Here is a 19,608-nt window from a genome sequence, read left to right on the forward strand (position 1 = left end):
CTCCCCATGCTAAGAGGAGGATTCGAACTGCTCAGGAGCATGAATTTCGATGATGAAATAATTTAAAAAAAAATCAGTTTTCTCTTCGACGGGCACCCTTTCTCTCTCCGCATGCACTCCCCGGACCTCCATCCTGTTTTCACATCCAGCTGCCTTCCCTTCGATCCTTCCTAACTACAATCAGTGGCTCCCCAGTTCCTGCTGTCTCTCTCGTTTCCCTCACCAGCTCCTTTCCTTCTTCCTCCCGCGTCTGGCCCATCCAGCTCTCTCCTCCCGCCCTCCGCAGTCCCCGAGGAGATCAAAGAGTGACAGCGAGGCTGCGGCCAGCAGAGACGCTTCCAGCTCCCCCTCCCGGCTGGGCTGAGCCGCGGGCTGCGAGGCTGGAGGCTGGGCCGGGGCGTCTCGGCTTCTGGGGGGAATTAGGAAAGCGGTGTCTGCAGCAGCACTGCCTACAGTAAAAGCAAAATTCCCTTTGTGCTGGTTCGTGGGGTGTCCCCTCGGCCTGGGACTTGGCCGCACGTTCCCGAAAGCCATTGTTCGCCCTGAGGGGTTGCGGGTCGGGAGCAGCGCCGGCGGGAGCGGAGCTGACCCTCGGGGGCGCTTCCCTGGTACCGCGCTGACCCCGGCGGCGTCGGTGGAGAGAGAAGTCGCCCGGCGGGAGGGGGGCTCCAGCGCCGAGGAGGTGGGGAGGGGGGCCGCCGCCGGCCAATCAGGAGGCGAGGCCTCGCCGGGCTTCCCTCCGCGCTCCCGAGCGAGCGGCGCACAGTGGAAAGTTGGGAGCGCTAGCGGCTGGCCCCGGCGGAGAGCGGCGGCGGCGGCGAGGGCGGCGGGACTCGGCGCGGCGCCGCAGGGCTCGGGGCGGCCCCCGGGGCATGGGCCGGGCGCGCTGCCCGCTCTCCGCGACTCGCCGCGCGCGACCCGCGGGCACCTAGCCGTCCCGAAGGAAGCTGCGTCCAGACAAAAGCTGCCGCATCTCCGCCCGCTCAGCCCCTGCAGGGCTGCGGGGTGGGTGCCCGTCCCCCTCGGACTGTCGCCTCCAAACTTGTCGCTGGGTCCGAGAGCTTTCGAGAGCCTAATGAGCGGCCCTGAGCGGAAGCCCCCGGCGTGTTGTTGAGGAGGGCTAAGCACAGGGCTAAGGCGTCCCGGGGTGGGGGGGGGGGTGAGAAAAAAGAAAAGAAAAAAAGAAAAAAGGAAAGAAAAGACAATGATTTCCTGGGACATCGTCCACACCGTATTCCTGTGTGCTCTCCTTTATTTTTCCCAAGCTCAAGATGCAAGCCCCCAGCCCGACCCCGGGGCTGAGGAAATTCCCGAGGGGGCCTCCACCTTGGCTTTTGTGTTTGATGTGACTGGTTCCATGTATGATGACTTAGTTCAGGTGATCGAAGGGGCTTCCAAAATTTTGGAGACGTCTTTGAAAAGACCCAAGAGACCACTTTTCAACTTCGCCTTGGTGCCGTTCCATGATCCAGGTAAGGGAAATATTTATTCTTTGTGTTTCTTATTTCTCATGATTAATTACCTTATGTCTTATGCTCCAAAATTGTTTCAGTGCTAGGAAGTTTCCAAATCTTTTTTTCCCCCCCTTTCTTTTAACGTGTAGCTGAAACCCACTGTAACAAAGAGCTGCTCTTTGGCATCTGACTTTGCTCCCCGATTCCTCCTCAGATCTTGGAGGTGTTGGGGCAGTGGTCCCCAAACCTGGAAGTGTGAAACTACAGTAAAAACCAGACCCCAGAGTTCCGAGCAAGGACGTGGAAACTGGAGGTCATTGACTTTTTAATTTGAGAGCTAAAGAATGCTTAATTATGAAGGCAGATTTGGACCTGGGTATCCAGCAGCGCCGCTCCTGGAGCTCCCATCCCAGCCGAGAGCACACTCAGGATAACTTGAATGAGAGAGGGAGGAAAAACCTGTTGTGTGAGACCCAAGGAAGCTTGTTGAGTAATTACTAGTGGAACCAAAGAGATGAAACTAAGAGAGAAGCCATTCATTTCTTAACTGAATCTATTCATTTTTGCCCCAAGTCATCATTAGTTCGGTTCCCAGATGGGAAGAAACATTATGTCGGTGTCTCATCCAGGAGAAATGCATGTAATTTGGTCGTCGGTACTCTTTAAAGGTAGTTGAAGCAAAATAACTGTACTTTTCCCCCTAAAGCGATGGGTTTCAGCTGCTCCACGGTAACATGATCCTATTTACTTTTTTTTTTTTCAGTTGCTATTTCAAGTGGCACCTTTCTGTGAGTCTCAGAGGAGCCCTCATTGTCATTGCCAGGGCAGCATTGCAGGGGGAGCCCTGGGGCTCCCTGTCTGACAGCCACCTGAGTTTCATTAGTGCAAGTCCCTGCCCAGTTGAAGAAATACAGCAGTACTTTCTTAAAAGTCCTCCCCCACTGTTCTCCCACATTTTTCCTGCTTTGAAAGTCTCTCTCTTCACCTCGAAGACCTCAACACAACCTCTTCGCAATGGGAGCTTGATACTGAAAATCTTGAATTCTTTCCTCGCACCTTTTGACAAACATGAGCTCACATTATTGCTAGGTCTTAAATGGGTTTAAAAAAAAAAAGGCATGGGGAGAAAATAAGAGAGAAATGGAACTTTCTGGGATTTTTTGTTGTTGTTGTTGTTCAGATGTTGAAAATAAGAACCTATCCTACTTTTCTGGGACATACAGAAGAGCAGGATAGGTTTTTCTACACTTCTACATCGATTAAGCACGAAATGTTCTGCATATTTGAATAAAGAATTAAATGGTCCTTTACTGTTTTTCCTCTCTTAGACACCTCATGTGTTATGTTTCGATTTATTAAATGTCAGGATGCCAGTTGTGATGCAGTTCAAGGCTTTTGTTGTTTTGGAATAGCTTTTGTATATTTCTTCTATGGGGATATAGCTGAAGTTGGCTAAAAAAATCAAGTAAAAATTGTTTTCTCTAAATAACATCACAATATACTCTTCTCCAAAAGAATCTTATGAAAAAATTGCCTCAAGTCATGAATGGAAACTGGATCATCATGATATTTTGATGCGATATGAAAAATTATTGGAATAAATTGTATTGTGGTGTGCTGCTTTCCAGCTGTTACCAAATGGGAAAGTGTGTTGAAGTTGACTTTCCTGTAGTACTTGGCATGCTATAGCTTTTTGAAATAATATGATAAAATGACTAAATTGGTTCCATAAAATTAATTGCGTGTATAACCAAAATTAGCTTTATTGGGATTCAAAGTAGAGAGAAGTGGCCAAGTGTTTATATTATCTAAGACTAAAGTATTTTCAAAGATAAAGAGAGAGATAGAAATTAAAACATACTAATAACCTTTAATTTAGTTTGCTAATTCACTTTACTGGATTATGATATTGTCTTTGTGTGATATTTGCGTGTGTGTGTGTGTATGGTGTGTATAATCATTTAAGAATTTTTGATTCTCTTGTTCTTTTGATTGGTGATCAGTCTGGAATGACAGAAAGAGCCTTGAATGGGGATTGGCAGTTTTACTGAGTGACATTAGAAAAGTCAATTTACCTGTTTCCTCAACTATGAAATGAGAGAATTGGAATTAGCAGCTCTAAGTTCACTTCTGACTATGACATCTTCTTGTTGTCTGTTTGACTTGTGGTGGTTTTTCATAGCTCCCAATACCTATCCTTACCGTTGGGGGCTACAGCGGACATGGAGAGAAATAACGGGCAGATTTAAATACAAGAATTATAACCCAAACCTACAGCTTTTCAAAGCTGGGTAAGGTCTGAGATATACTCTAAGTCATTTGACAAAAATCTTTAGGCCTTTGTACATGATTGGACTTATGGTTTGCAGTTTGGCTCAAGGTGGGCCAAATACGTAGAAAACACAGACATACATGAGGCTCAAGTGTAACAGGTTAACAGGTAGATGATAAAAATTGTTCGGAAAATGTGCACATAAGGTAGCTGGTGTAGGAGGACCAAAAACACATTTGTGGTAGGAGGAAGTACCAGAGAGGACGATTGATGCTGACTGTGGTTAAGATGGGTTTTTCACTTCCATAATTACATTTAATATATTAATTTTTAACAGCTTCATTGAGATATAATTCCTTTAGTATTGAATTATTCAAGTAAAATGTATAATTCAGTGGGTTTCAGTTTATTCACATGTACATGCAACCACCAGCACGGTCTGGAACATCTTCATCACCTCAGAGAGAAATCCTGTGCCTTTTACGTCTCTGTCCCTTAGCTCCCTTTCACCATCCCCCCAGTGCTAAGCAAGCACTAATTTACTTTCTGTCTATAGATTTTCCTGTTCTGGCCTTTCATCTGAATGCAGTCATATAATATGTGGTCTTTTTTGACTGGCTTCCTTCACTTTAGCATAATGTTTTCAAGGTTCATTCATGGAATAGCGCGTGTCAGTGCTTTATTCCTTTTAATGGCTAAATAATATTCCATTGTGTGGTTGTACCACATTTTGCTTATCTATTCCATAATGGCTATTTAGGGTTTTGGCTCTTACGAATAGCGCTTCTACCAACATTTATGTACTAATTTTTGTGTGATGATGTAATTTATTAATGTATATTTGGTCTTCATTCCCATTTCTTGCATAAAGTTCCTAAAAAAACCCTTGTAATATCTTAAATGATGAGAGCCATAGAGTTGCCTTTTGTTATGTTAGCGGAGTGACTTTTGGATCCCATCTAAGAATGGAGGCTGGTTGCCAGCAGCTTTAAGCATGTGATTAGGGAGTTGGGATTTTTCAGTCCCACCCCAGACGTCTGGGGAGAGGAGAGGGTTTGGAGGTTGAATCCCTTGCCGGTGGCCAGTGCTTCAGTCAGTTATGACTATGTGCTGAAGCCTCCGTGAAAACCCAATAGGAAAGGGTTTGTATTGCTTTGGGGCAGTTCACCTGTAGAAATTTGGGGAGAATGGCACTCTCAGAGAAGGCATGGAAGCTTCACACCCATCTGATGTTTCCTCATGCATCTTTTCCATCTGGCTGATTCTGAGTCATATCCTTTTATAAAAAACTGATAATCTAGTGAGTCAATGGGTTTCCTGAGTTTTTTTTGAGCCACTCTCGCAAAAAGAAGCAGGTTGTGGGAGCCTCTGACTTATATCCAGTTGGTTGGAAGTCCAGGTAACATCCTGGACTTCAGCTAGGCTGGGGGTGGGCTGGGCAGTCTTGTACAACTGAACCCTTACCCCGTGGCATGTGGTGATGTGTGAGAACAGCTTGTTGTGATGTAAGGAAACCTCCCCATCCCCACATTGAAATTAGGTGCTCACAACACAGAAGAACGTATGTTTTCATTTCTCTTGGGTACATCCCTAGGAGTGGAATTGCTGGGTCACAGCAACTCTGTGTTGAATTGTTTTGGGAAATTCCAGACTGTTTTCCGGAGCGTAGGTACCATGTTCCATCCTGTCCTGTGGTGTGTGAGGGTTCGGATTCCTTCACATCCTTATCACCGCCAGCTTATTATTGAACTTGTTGATTCTTACGTGTTAATTTTTGCTGTGCTTTTTACAATACTCAAAACGTGTTTCTGTCTTTCTCAGCACACAGCTTGGAGGAGGGCTGATGGTCTTCCTCTAACGGCAACTCTTTTTTCCCCAGTCGTTCAGTTCTCCTCTCTGTAAGACAGGTACTAGAGACAGAGGAAAGAGAATGGGGCAGTGTGTATAGATGAGTCACTTCTTATAAAGAAAAATTCTCTTCCCTTTCATTATGTCTCAGGCTTTTCCCCAGGGTATCTTTTATGTCTGCTTTCATTCATTCATTCACTCACTCACCAGTTATGTTTCAGGCATTGCTTCAGACACTGGGCATACGATTGTCTGAATAAAACAAACACTTCTGCACTGACAGAGCTTACATTCTCCTGGGAGAGGACACCGGCAATAAGGAACATAATTAAGATATATATGATGTGTTTGTTGGTGGTAATTGGTCTGGAGAAAATAAAAAGCAGAAAAAGAGCATGAGGACTTTGAAGTGAGTTGAGTGTGTTGATATTTAAAATGTGGTGATCACGAAGCTCCCAGGTGCAAAGGGCACATTTGAACACAGTTGAAGGAAATAGGAGAGGGAGCGATGAGGATATCTGAGGAAAGACTTATGCAGGCAGAGGAACCATAAATGAAAATGTTCTGAACATGGCAGGAGCATCCTGTCATAGTCAAGGTACTGTGAAAAGATCAGGGTATCCAAGCACAGAAGGGGGGATAGGGAGAAGTTAGGAGGTGAGATCAGAAAGTTGGTGGGGCACATCATGAAAGGCTTATAGGCCACTCTGACTTTGGCTTTTCTCTAAATGAGATGCAGAGCCATTTTAGGGTTTTGAACTGAGTAGTGACATTATCTGACTCATGCATCCACACAAATCATTCTATGAGTTTGAAAATAATTCTAAAGCAGAGCAAGGGCAGCAACAGGGAGGATAGGAAACTATTGTATCGTTCAGGCACAAGAGGATGGTATACCGTGGGTAAAGTTGGTAGCTGTGGAAGTTTGAAGAGAGAGTTGGATTCTGTATATATTTTAAAGTTGTTTTTTTTTTTTTTTAAGATTTATTTATTTATTTATTTGACAGAAAGATCACAAGTAGGCAGAGAGGCAGGCAGAGAGAGAGAGAAGAGGAAGCAGGCTCCCTGCTGAGCAGAGAGCCCGATGCGGGACTCAATCCCAGGACCCTGAGATCATGACCTGAGCCGAAGGCAGCAGCTTAACCCACTGAGCCACCCAGGCACCCCTATTTTAAAGATTTGACCAAAAGGATTTCATGACGTGTGAGCAACAAGACAGAAGACAAAGCCAATACTGAGGATTTGTCTTGAGTGAATGGAAACATAGCAGAGCCATTTACTGAGATGGAGAAGGATGAGCAAGAAGCAGGTTTGAGAAAATATTTGGGAGGATGAGGCTTTCATTTTTGGATATGGTTAAGTTTGAAATGATTTTTGGTACCCAAGTGGATATGTTAAAAAGGCAGTTGGATGTATGAAATTAAGGTTCAAGAGAAGAGGTCTGGATCTGAGATATAAATTTGGGATCCAAGCGTAAACATATAGTTGATATTAAGGGCTGTGAGTCTAGATGAACCATTAAGGCACTGATAACTTGAAGAATATTAAAGGTCTGTGGACCCAACCTGGGTCAGCAATCGTTGGCACTCAGAGAGATGAGGATATACCAGCAAAGTAGCCTGAGAAAGTTGAAGTCAGAGAGGGAAAAGGGTATGTTATCCTAAAGGTCGAGAGAGGAAAGTATTTTCAGGAAGAAGCACTAATTGGTTAATTAACAGAAGGATGGAGAATTGGCTAGTCAGTTTAGCAATGTGGAAGTCATTGGTGACTCAGCAACCCTAGCGAGGTATAGTGATGGAAGTGAAAGCCTGTTTGGAGACAATTCAGAAGAGAATGGGAGAAAAATCATTGGAAATCTTTGGAATTATATTGTTGTTTCCAACTACTGGAATGTTTGCTTTGTTCATGAAGCAAAAATTGAAATTAGTTTTAATAAATGATTCAACCAGCATTTTACAAAGTGCAAATCCAATGTATTAGAAAGAACATCCAATTTGGAACAGAAGATTTGAGTTCTTTTCCTTAGTCTGTCATTTGAGCAAGTCATTCAGCCTTACCAGACTTCTGTTTCTCTATCTATAAAATTACTGCCTTGGTAGGTTAATATTTAAAGTGTGTGATTTTAATGATTGTAATATGGTGAAAGATAAGTGACTGCAAAGGGATTCCAAGTAGCAAGGACTTGATTCACTGGGAGAAATATCAGATTACTTTCTCTATACTTAAAGAGTTTCACAGTAATAAAACCTGTGAGCCCTCAGTGACTTTGTATATTTCTTTCTGCAGGACCTTCAAGGTGTTAAGAAAGCACTCTAAGACTTCATGAAAAGATTCCCTTAGACTAATTTTCTGAGCAATAGCAAAATCCCTGGAAGCCATAATGACTAGAAAGATTTTTATGAAGAAAATATTGCACATTTAGACTTTGAAAACCTATACAAATTTATATGAACTCAACTTCAAATTGAAATGTTTTGAGTTCCAATATGTATAGGAAAAAGAGCTACAAAGCTATTAGTCTCCTTTTCCTTCTAGCATATTCTACAGGAAGAAGGATTTTCATGAGGAAAAGGATTGGTCTCTAAAGTCCAAGAGAAATACAACCAAAGGCAACAAACTAACATTTAAGAATGAGAGATTTTATTTGGACAATGATAACTCTGTTTCCTAGGATGATAGAATATTTTAACCTGAGAGAGTAGAACTATGTCACTGGATGTTTTCTGAGGATATGTAGAGGTGTTTTTCTATGTACAATGAAAACTTTCTCCCAAAATAAAAAGGACCAAATTTTGATAAATCAAATAATGTTTAACGTGTTAGGGATGTTTCTATTGAACCAAATCCTCTCTGACTCCCACACAATGGTGGTTTTTTTTTTTTGTTGTTGTTGTTTTGTTTTGTTTTGTTGTTGCCATTAAGTTGAGGAGGAGTCTTCTAACTGATTGTTGGTAAATCAGAATTTGGTTTGCTTATGGTTTGTCTCTGGTCAAACAAACAATACCCATCCTCAGCGGTCTTTGTAAGTCTGCTGACCTACCTTTCTCTCTGACTAGATATTAACCTCCTTGGGTAGGGACTGCCCGCATTTATTTCACAGGTCTGGAACACAGTACACACACAAACACAAATGTTTCACGAATGAATGAATGCTGGAAACAAGAACCAGTGATTTCTCTGGGTATTTTAAACTTGCCTTTCATTTCTGTGACTTTACTTTTTGTTTTTTAAAGATTTTATTTATTTAACAGTGTGGAGATTCCTCAGAAAGTTAAAAATAGAGCTACTCTATAACCCAGGAATTGCACTATTAGGTATTTATCTAAAGGACACAAACATAGTGATTCAAAGGGGCATATGTACCTCAATGTTTATAGCAACAGTGTCCACAATAGCCAAAATACAGCTTTCTGTATATAACCCAGATGCCCATTGACAGATAAATGGATAAAGAAGATAAGAATATGTGATGTGTATGTATATCTATCTATCTATCTATCTATATACCTTTTATGTATTTATAAATATATAAATGTGGAATATACATAAATCTATAATGGAATATTAGCCATCAAAAAGAATGAAGTGTTAGAGGGGATGTGGAGAAAGGGGAACCCTCTTACACTGTTGGTGGGAATGCAAGTTGGTGCAGCCTCTTTGGAGAGCAGCGTGGAGATTCCTCAAGAAATTAAAAATAGAACTTCCCTATGACCCTGCAATTGCATTCCTGGGTATTTACCCCAAAGATACAGATGTCGTGAAAAGAAGGGCCATCCGTACCCCAATGTTTATAGCAGCAATGGCCACAGTCACCAAACTATGGAAAGAACCAAGATGTCCTTCAACGGATGAATGGATAAGGAAAATGTGGTTCATATACACTATGGAGTATTATGCCTCCATCAGAAAGGAAGAATACCCAACTTTTGTAGCAACATGGACAGGACTGGAAGAGATTATGCTGAGTGAAATAAGTCAAGCAGAGAGAGTCAATTATATGGTTTCACTTATTTGTGGAGCATAACAGATAGCATGGAGGACAAGGGGAGTTAGAGAGGAGAAGGGAGTTGGGGTAAATTGGAAGGGGAGGTGAACCATGAGAGACTATCGACTCTGAAAAACAATCTGAGGGGTTTGAAGGGGGGGGTGGGAGGTTGGGGTACCAGGTGGTGGGTATTATAGAGGGCACGGACTGCATGGAGCACTGGGTGTGGTGAAAAAATAATGAATACTGTTATGCTGAAAATAAATAAATTTAAATAAATAAATAAATAAAATTAAAATAAAAAAAAAAGAATGAAGCCTTGCTATTTGCAGTGATGTGGATGGAACTAGAGGGTATTATGCTAAGTGAAATAAGTGAGTCAGAGAAAGACAAATATCATGTGATTTCATTTATATGTGGAACTTAAGAAACAAAACAGATAAACATAGGGGAAGGGAAGGAAAAATAAAACAAGATGAAATTTATTCAGAGAGGGTGACAAACCATGAGACTCTTAACTATGGGAAACAAATTGAGGGTTGCTGAAAGGGAGGTGAGTGGGGGGTTGGGGTAACTGGGTGATGGGCATTAAGGAGGACATGGGATGGAATGAGCACTGGGTGTTATGTGCAACTGATGAATCACTATATTCTACCTCTGAAAATAATAAAACATTACATGTTATTAAAGTCATTTTAAATTTTTAAAAATTTATTTATTTGCCACAGAGAGAGAGAGAATGCACATGAGCAGGGGATAGAGCAGAGAAAGAGGGAGAAGCAGAATCCCTGCTGAGTAGGGAGCTTGATGTGGGGCTCGATCCTAGGACCCCAGGATCATGACCTGAACATAAGGCAGTCGTTTAACCAACTGAGCCACCCAGAAACCCCATGCAACTTTTCTTTTTAAATGATAACAATCAGAACAAAACTAAACAACATAATGATTTACTAACTCAGCCTTTTGGTGACACATATGTCCCATCTAAGACTGAATATGATTTGGAGATATTGTGATCCAGATAATGCCTGTGTCTTTGGGTAGTCATTGAAAGTTTGTATAGCACATGAATTTGGGGAAGGATGGATTTCTATGCAGTCTGGACTGTCTTAGCTGAACTACCTTCCGCTTTTTACTAAACTGGCTGAAGAAGTATCACAACAAATAAATTAATTTCTAAGGAACACTGTGAACAAAAGACCCACATTATAGGTAGTTCTCACAAGTCTACAGGGATTCTCCACCTTGGTTTTATTTTTTCTGACAAATCCCCATGAGAATTCCCATCTCTGTGGAGTATAGGAAAAATTTAAAACCGGACTCATGTCAGATGTAAGGTGTAATGATATCAACTTTCCCTACATGAGTGATATAATGGTTAAATAAGACAATATATGTGAAAATCCTTTAAATGTGGTATAAAATCGGGGATGCCTGGCTGGCTCAGTCATTGGGCATCTGCCTTTGGCTCAGGTCATGATCACAGAGTCCTGGGATTGAGCCCTGCCTCAGGTTCCCTGCTCAGTGGGAAACTGCTTCTCCCTCTCCCCCCTGCCACCCCCGTTTGTGTTCCCTTTCTTGCTTGTGTATTTCTCTCTGTCAAATAAATAAATAAAGTCTTATAAAAAAATGTGGTATGGAATCAGTGGTGTTGCTCTTACTGAATGACTCCCATTTGTCAATAAATTTGAATGGGTGCTGCAGAGGAGCCAGTTATTAAGAAAAACAGTAGAATATTTATACAATAAGATAAAAAAATTAAATAGAAAAATATCCTCTTGATAATGGGACTAGTAGTCTCTTGGCAAAGGGCAATTCAAACAAGTTCAAATGTAGTACCATTCTAATAACATTCACTGCTTGAGAAGCATCAATTCTTTGCTGCCCTCGGCCCTTGAGCCCTTGACCACTGGCTTTATAATTGGGAAACCGACAGGAGAATTTAAAAATCCAAAGGTAAGTCATCATTGATTCATTCGTTTATTGACTTACTCATCAGTCAATAATAGACTTCTTACTATTTGTCAAGGACTGTGGTAAGTACTTTTGACTCAAAAATAATGAAGCATAACTTAGAAGAAGTTAACAGTCTCTGGGGAGAGCAAGAGAAATAGGAATAATATATACCATGATATATTTTATAGCGGAAAGAAGCACAGGAACTGCGTGAGTCCAGAGCAGTGCCCTTGATTCACAATTTAGGGAACTTGATGGACCCTAAAGTGTTTCTGGAGGGGTATCCTGGCCTGAAACCTGGACATAGTGCATAAGTAAAAGTAGTTTAATCAAAATATTAAGGAGTTTGCATTACATCCTGAAAGCTTTCAGGAGCTTGGAAGGATTTTGAGTGAGGAGTGACATAATTGGGTTTTCACTTTAGATCTCTATCTCTTGGATTGGAGCAAGGCATCCTGAGCACTGAGAGCTGAAATCTGAGGCTATCACAGTAATTCTGGGTGGAAATACTGCGGTGACTTGGATATAGGCGGAAGGCTGTAGATTTCTGAGCTATTAGCAAAGTCCAATGGACTTTGGGACTGGACTTAGCCCTCCTAGCATGAGAAAAAAGGGAAATATGAGTTCCTGCATAGGTTAAAATATGAAATTGGCTTACAATTGAAGAGAAAATATATGTAAAGCCAGTTTTAAGAGATACCATAACTCTCAGGCCAGTAGTCTTGATAATAAGCTCCTTATACATAACTTGCGTTAAAGAAAGTATCAGCCAAAAGTATGGGGGAGTCAACAATGACAATGAGAGTCACAGAAACAACTAAGTCATCGTCCAACCAAGTTCTTTATTTTAATTGAGGTGTAACTGACATATAACATATTAACTTCAGGTGGAAACGTAATGATTTATTATTTGTATATATTGTGAGATGATCACCACAATAAGTCTAGTTAACATCTGTCACCATACGTAGCTATAAACATTTGTTTTCTTGTGATAAGAACTTTGAAGATTGACTTTTAAATATGCAGTGCAGTGTTAACTAGAGTCACGAGGCCGTATACCATGTTCTCATGACTTACTCATTTTATTCCTGGAAGTTGGTACTTTTTGACGCCTTCACCATTTTGACACCTTCCCCAACCCCCATTTGGGAACCATCAATTTGTTTTCTATATCTATGAGCTTGGTTTTGTTTTTAGATTCCACATATAAGTGAGATCTTGGGGTATTTGTCTTTCTGTGTCTAACCGATCTCAATTAGCATTATACCCTCTAGGTCCATCCGTGTTGTCACAGCTGCCAAGATTTCCTTCTTTCTTATGGCTGAATAATATTTCATTGTGTATATACCACATTTTCTTTATCTACTCGTCCATCGATGGATATTTAGGCTGTTTACATATCTTGATTATTACAAATAATGCTGCAGTGAACATGGGGGTCCATATGTCTTTTTGAGGTAGTGTTTTTGTTTTCTTCAGATAGATACTCTTGTGATACTGCCAAATATTATGGTTGCTCTATTTTTCATTTTTTGAGGAACCTCTGTACTGTTTTCCTTAGGGGCTGCACCAATTTACGTTCCCATCAACGTGCACAAGGGTTCCCTTTACTCCACATCTTTGCCAACAGTTGTTATTTCTTGTCTTTTTGATAATAGCCATTCTAACAGGTGTGAGATGATATCTCACTGCGGTTTTGGTTTGCCTTTTCCTGATGATTATGATGTTGAGCAAATTTTCATGTACCTGTGGTCATCTGTATGTCTTCTTTGGAAAGATGTCTATTCAGATCCTCTGCCCAGCTTTTAATTGGATTGTTTGGGTTTTTTGCCAAGTTCTATCTAGGGCTCAGAATGTTAGTTCATTCTACACTTAACGAGTCCACCCATCAGTAACATTCTAACTATGGCAGTAGACTGTTTATCTTTATAAATATGTAATGAGGTCATTACATATTTGGATCATACTATTAACTCTCCTTGTTTCGACTGCATGCTCACTGTACAGCCTCCTGATAATTTAACCTAATGCACTTTCCTTATGGGGAGAGAATGCTCTGGTCAGTCTTGCATGTACATCAGATTCACTAGACAGCTATATTCTTCATTGGTAACTCATATTTTGGCATACTGTTTTCATGTATCAGTCTCTATTGTTTAAAATATTCTGACGGTGTCAAGTTGAAGTTTTTAAGTTTGCAAGTCTGAGAGCCAGACCTTGGTTGGTGGTAAATTTAACAAAATAAATGTCTCCCTGTGTGGGTCTGTTTGGGTGGCCTGTCTCCAGGTATCATTCCTCAAGCATCTGCAACTGTCAGTGTTAGTATGAGTAGTGCCAAGTAGCTGTTCTGTCCTCTTGAAACTTGTATAGATGACAGCTGAAGCCATTGGAATAAATGAGATCATCCAAGGAGAGTATGTACACTGAGAAAAGAAAAGAGAGGGTAGAACTATGGAGAATATAAGCATGTAAAAGAAGAAGGGAAGTTCATAGAAGATTCTGGAAAAAGTCCAGGAAAATAGGAAGAGAAACTTGAGTGAGCACCATTTGGAAATCTAAGAGGTAATGAGTTTTAAGCAGGAGAAGTTGTTAATTCTGTCCATTTACAAGGTTATAGAAGATAAAGGTTAAACTCACAGGGTGAAGTGAAGTTCATTGGGGTTGTGGAGCCACAGGGCTGAAATGGGTAAGAAAATGGTGCTAGCAAATGCAGTCTCTTTATTTTGTGAAACATATCATTTTGGTTAAAATCATGGGCCGTGGAGTTTGATGCTTGGGTCGGAAGCCTGGCTCTATCAATTACTTGTGTGATTTTAACTTCTTTGTGTTTCAGTTTCAGTAACTGGGAATTGTGAGAATGTGAGCATTGAAATAACAGATGTCCAAAACTTAGCACAACCCTTTGCCACACAGTAAATTCTCAATAAACATTAGTTATGAGACTTAGTTTTAAGGAAGACTTCTTTTTTTTTTTTTAAAGGGGAGAGAGGAGAGAATGTTTAAATACTGCTGGAAAAAAGTCATTTCAGTAGAAGACTTGGAAAATGTCAGAGAGAACAGGTAATTATGAAACCAGGACTTGAGGAAGCAAGAGGAGATGGGATTCTAAGTAGAGGGACTGGTTGTTGGCAGAAGACCTTCAGTTCTTTAGTGTGATAGACAAGAAACAGATCACAGACAGGCATGGTCAGAAACGAGCTGGTAGGTGGGGAGACAGGATCTTAGGTCACTTCTTGTTTGATGGACTCTTTTTACTCAAAGAGACAGAATGGATAGTCATTTGCTGAAAGGAGGGAAGTGGCAGAGGATAATGGAATTTTGGAGGTAGAAGGTGACTATAGGGACATATAACAGGATGAGTTGTGGTTCAGAAGATGAATTTATAATGCTCGAACACTGCCTAGCTATGAGATTTCTTTTTTTTTTTTTTAAGATTATTTATTTATTTATTTATTTGACAGAGAGAGAGAGAGAGATCACAAGTAGGCAGAGAGTCAGGCAGAGAGAGAGGGGGAAGCAGGCTCCCTGCTCAGCAGGGATACTGAGGCAGATGCAGGACTCGATCCCAGAACCCTGAGATCATGACCTGAGCCAAAGGCAGCGGCTTAAACCACTGAGCCACCCAGGCGCCCCAAGCTATGAGATTTCTTTAGCAGCTCTCAGCAACTTGGGCATAACTTCTGAGGTTGACCTGTGGTTTGATCTATGACTGGGATTTTGTTGAGCAGATGTGACTAAAGAAATAGGATACGGTTGAGCAGGATATTGTTAAGAGAAAGACTGAAGTGACAGATCATAGAGTCAGGTCTGGATATCTTGGATGGACAAAATTTGATAATATGCATGTGGAGGATTCTATGACAAGGAAGCTCAGGTCATTGATTAGAATAGCCAGCGTGACTGATCCTAGAATTTAGCTTGCATAGCAAAGGAAGTTTTAACTAGGATAAAGATAGTGGGATTGAGATCAAGGAACTGGAGTCTGCAGAGTTGAATGTGGTTGTTAAAGTAACCCAGATGATAACAGCACTTAGAACAGTGAGGAAGATAGTAAGTCAGGCATCAAATTTTTATTTGATAAGAATTATTGAGAAGTCTCCAAGTGGTCCTTGATGATGTTGAGGAGGGTTAGAGAGGTCATAGGTGACATGCACCCCAAAAGGGCGGGTGTTTTCTTTGAAAGTAGAGAACTAATGGACTATGGACCAGGAATGGGTCAGCACCCACCTCCTGTCCCTGTCTCCAACACCTATCTGAGGTGTTGGAGGATGAGCAGACCCCACTAGGGAGGACTGTCGGGGAGATGGTGCCATCCAAGGACAACCCTGTTTCAGCTGAAATGGGAGGTATATGGAGAACTGTGTGGGAAGATGGGTTGGAAGTTCTACGGATTTGGGAGGGCATAGGATGTTGAAGGAATGGGTTAAGAGAGGAAACAGAGTAAGTGAGAAGACGAATGGTTTGCATCTGAAGCAGCGACCACAGATCCTTGTGACATGAAGCAGGGTGAATACGCTGGTTGCAAAGTCTAGCCATGGCTTGTATGTAAGTTTAAGATACTAGGTCAGCATCTGGGAGAGTCAGAGCCCAATGAAATGAGCTGTTGGCAACTCTGAGGGCAGCGTGGCTGGTAGGGACTCCTGATGCAGCATCTTATCTCACACGCCTTCCTGACACAGGCATAGTAACATGATTTTTATTTCCCATAAGAACAGCCACCATTTTATTTTTCTGTCATGACTGTGGACCAGACACCGAACTAGGCACATTCCATGCTTTATCTCGTTTAAGGCTCACAAAAATTCTTCTTTTTTTTTTTAAAGATTTTATTTATTTATTTGACAGAGAGAGATCACAAGTAGGCAGAGAGGCAGGCAGAGAGAGAGAGAGAGAGAGAGAGAGAGAGGAAAGCAGGCTCTCCGCTCAGCGGAGAGCCCGATGCGGGACTTGATCCCAGGACCCCGGGATCATGACCTGAGCCGAAGGCAGCGGCTTAACCCACTGAGCCACCCAGGCGCCCCAAGGCTCACAAAAATTCTTGAGTGATAGATGTTATCTTTACTCTACATATGAGACCACTGAGGCTTATATGATAGGAACTCTCACAGAATGTACAAAATCTCCTGAAAAAGAATAGCTTTCTGTAAGTTATTATTATGATTATTATTTTTTGCAGCCTCGTATTTTGAGAAGTGTGCGAGATTGAGAGAACGTGCCCAAGAAGGCATGGCTGAGGGACCACTGGGTTAGTCCTTCTAAGGCTACAATAACAAAGGACCACAAATTGGGTGGCTTAAACAACAGAAATTTATAGTCTCAAGGTTCTGGAGGCTGGAAGTCTGAAATCAAGGTGTTGGCAGGGTTGTTTCCTTCTGAGGGTTGTGAGAGGGAATCTGTTCCATGCCTCCCTCCTAGCTTCTGGTGCTTTGCTGGCATTCTTTGGTGTTCCTTGGCTGGTAGATGCACTGATTTCTGCCTTCATATTCACAGGGTGGTCTCCCTGTGTGCAATTTCCCTTTTTCATAAGGACACCAGTCATATTGGATTACTGGCCCACCCTACTCCTGTATGATCTCATTGTAACTAACTATATCTTTTATGACCTTATTTCCAAATAAGGTCACATTCTGAAGTGCTAGGGGATAGGACTTGAACATGAATTTTGTTGGGACACAATTCAACCCATACTGAGACCACTCACTCAGTGATTAACATTAAGAAAAGTCTTTAACTCTTAACGAGTCAGTTAAGAAATTATTAGAAATTTCTAAATTATTAGAAATTTTTGATAACAGTGTTTGCATCAGGGAATATCATGGACTCTAAGCTCTGATCTCTTTTTGGGTAAGAACGGGGTTCTCATTGGGAATTATGGAGAGGGTCATTGATATGTTGAGGTGCTGTTTAAGTCCTTAAAATAATTTGAATTTTACTGTGCACTCCTGAATTTTAAAATGCACTCCTGTGCATTTTACTCTTAAATTAGTACTTGAGATCTTTTACTCTGAAAACATTTAATTAAGCTTTATTGATTTTTTGGAGATGTTGAGACATTTACTTTAGTTTTGAAACAGAGAAAATTATAAAGGAGCTAGGAATTCTGAGGATTATGTGTGGGTTCCAAAGTATTTTAAGTTTGTATACCTCTAGGTTTCTCTTCTTGGAAACTTCAAACACACTAATTGGAGCAATTTTCCCACAGCACCAGATCTCTAAGAGCTTACCTTTAAGCTCTGTTTTATAGCAGGTGGGAGGAGTTCCTTGAAGTTGCCTGGCTGGAAGGAACTCTGATTACCACTGAAAGGCCTCAGGGCAGTGGTAGCTGTTCTCTTGCCAAGATCTGACCGGGGGAAGCTGGCTGGTTAAACGAGACTTATGGCTGATGGAAAGAAAGAAATTTATGAGATGGCTCTTGTTCTTTAAGTTTTTTTTTTTTTTTAAACCAGGTAAAAGGTCGAGACAATACATTATTTAATGAAGCAGTAGAGAACAAAATTCTAAAACAATATTGTAGCATCTGGCATATCAATTTTTAAGATTCAAAGTGAAATGTTTTGTTTTTTGTTGAGTTCATTATTTGTACTTCAAAGCCCTTTGCCAGAGCACACAGAAAACCTCATTTCTATTGTTCTGTATTCCCCAGAGGGTCTTCTCTGCTCTTCTTAGGTGACTGCGTTCGCCAACCCCTGAATCAGATGATCACACTTTTGCCTTTAAGTTTTCTCTTAAGCCACACCCTATGTTGGAATGTCTCCCTGTGTGCCAGACATTTTTGTTTCTCTAATTAAAAGATTGTTCAAAATTTCACCTCTTCCAAGGAATTTTCCTGGATTATTGGAAAAGTGTCATTCAATATCGACATTTATTATATGTTTTATGGACTTAATTTATGCCTTTGATAACTTCACTTCTTTTTTCTTCTTCTTCCACAGTATAAAAAAATGAACAATTGAGTTGATTTATCTTGACAAAGTAAAATCTGGTAGAGTTAAATTTAGAGATTTTGAGTGAATGGACTCTAAAATGAAATAGACCAGTGTTTGATTCTTAGTAGGTTACTAAGTTCTCAAGGCTGTAGTCTCCTTACCATGAAAGTGAGAGAAACAGTCATGCTTCCTTGTCAAGTTGTGAGAATTAGAGGGGAAAATGGACTGGCACATTTGGTATGAAGCCTGACATAAAGTCAGGACTCAGGAGGATTTTTCAAAGGAAATTAACACTTGATATAGATTCAAAACCCCTGGGTCCTGGCTCTAACAGGACGGGTCCTTTGACCTCTTAGAACCTGTTTCCTCCTGCCTAAAATAAGGATGCAATCACTAGTTTGCTGTTAAATGGTAAACCACTGGCTCTGGAGTGGGGCGTGGGGAGGGGTCCTTATTTGTAGCATCTGACAATTTCCATTCCACAATTTCCCACAATTTCCCAACTATGCTGGAACCAAATTCAAACTACCACAGGATGTCGTTGGATGTGGAGCTGTGAAGAGATGTGCACGATTGTTTCGCCCACCCTAGCACAAAGGGGAATATTTATGTTTAAATGAGATAGTATTTGTGAAAGGACTTCGTGTAATAGGTTTTCACCAGATGTCAGCTTAACATTCCTTGGAAAAGTCCTTTAGATAAGTAGAATTATTGAGTGTGGCATTAATTCTATGATAGGAAGCAGACTGAGCACTTTCTTCTCCATGGCAGTTTGAGAAATTTCAACAGTAAAGACCCAGAGATGCCAGGCAGACAAGACTAAGGCAGATTTAGAATAGGAGGAAACTACCGCATCTTTAAATGTTCAGTGAGGGCATCTCAGGGGTATCTCACATTAGCACTCCCTCTCCATGCCACATGCATCTTTTCCTCTGTTCCCCAACTCAGCAAGCATTTTGCCAGTTTCTCACAGCTGTTTCAGACCACACCCTTGGAGTCATCCTGGATTCATCTGTTCTACACCCCACCAGCCACTCTGCAAGTTCTCCTGGCTTGGTCTTCAAGTCTTAGTTTGACCACTTACTTACCCCTCTACCTCAGGTTGCCGGGAAGGGCCAGCAATCCCTGTACCAATGGATGAACGATTACTTCAAACTTCACTGT

The 19,608-nt window shown here is 41.3% G+C and overlaps 1 protein-coding gene across 1 annotated transcript in view; it reads left to right on the top strand.

The window, feature by feature from the left end:
- The first annotated feature begins 931 nt into the window (after positions 1 to 931).
- HMCN1 (hemicentin 1) overlaps positions 932 to 19,608 on the top strand; it is a 470,681-nt gene continuing 452,004 nt past the window's right edge. The window contains exon 1 of the mRNA XM_044267297.1: positions 932 to 1,472. Within this exon, the coding sequence (XP_044123232.1) occupies positions 1,205 to 1,472 (268 nt within the window). The 5' untranslated portion in view covers positions 932 to 1,204. The remainder of the gene's footprint in view (positions 1,473 to 19,608) is intronic.

This window comes from Neovison vison, chromosome 10, assembly GCF_020171115.1.
Source record: "Neovison vison isolate M4711 chromosome 10, ASM_NN_V1, whole genome shotgun sequence".
In the NCBI taxonomy this organism is placed as follows: Eukaryota; Metazoa; Chordata; class Mammalia; order Carnivora; family Mustelidae; genus Neogale; species Neogale vison.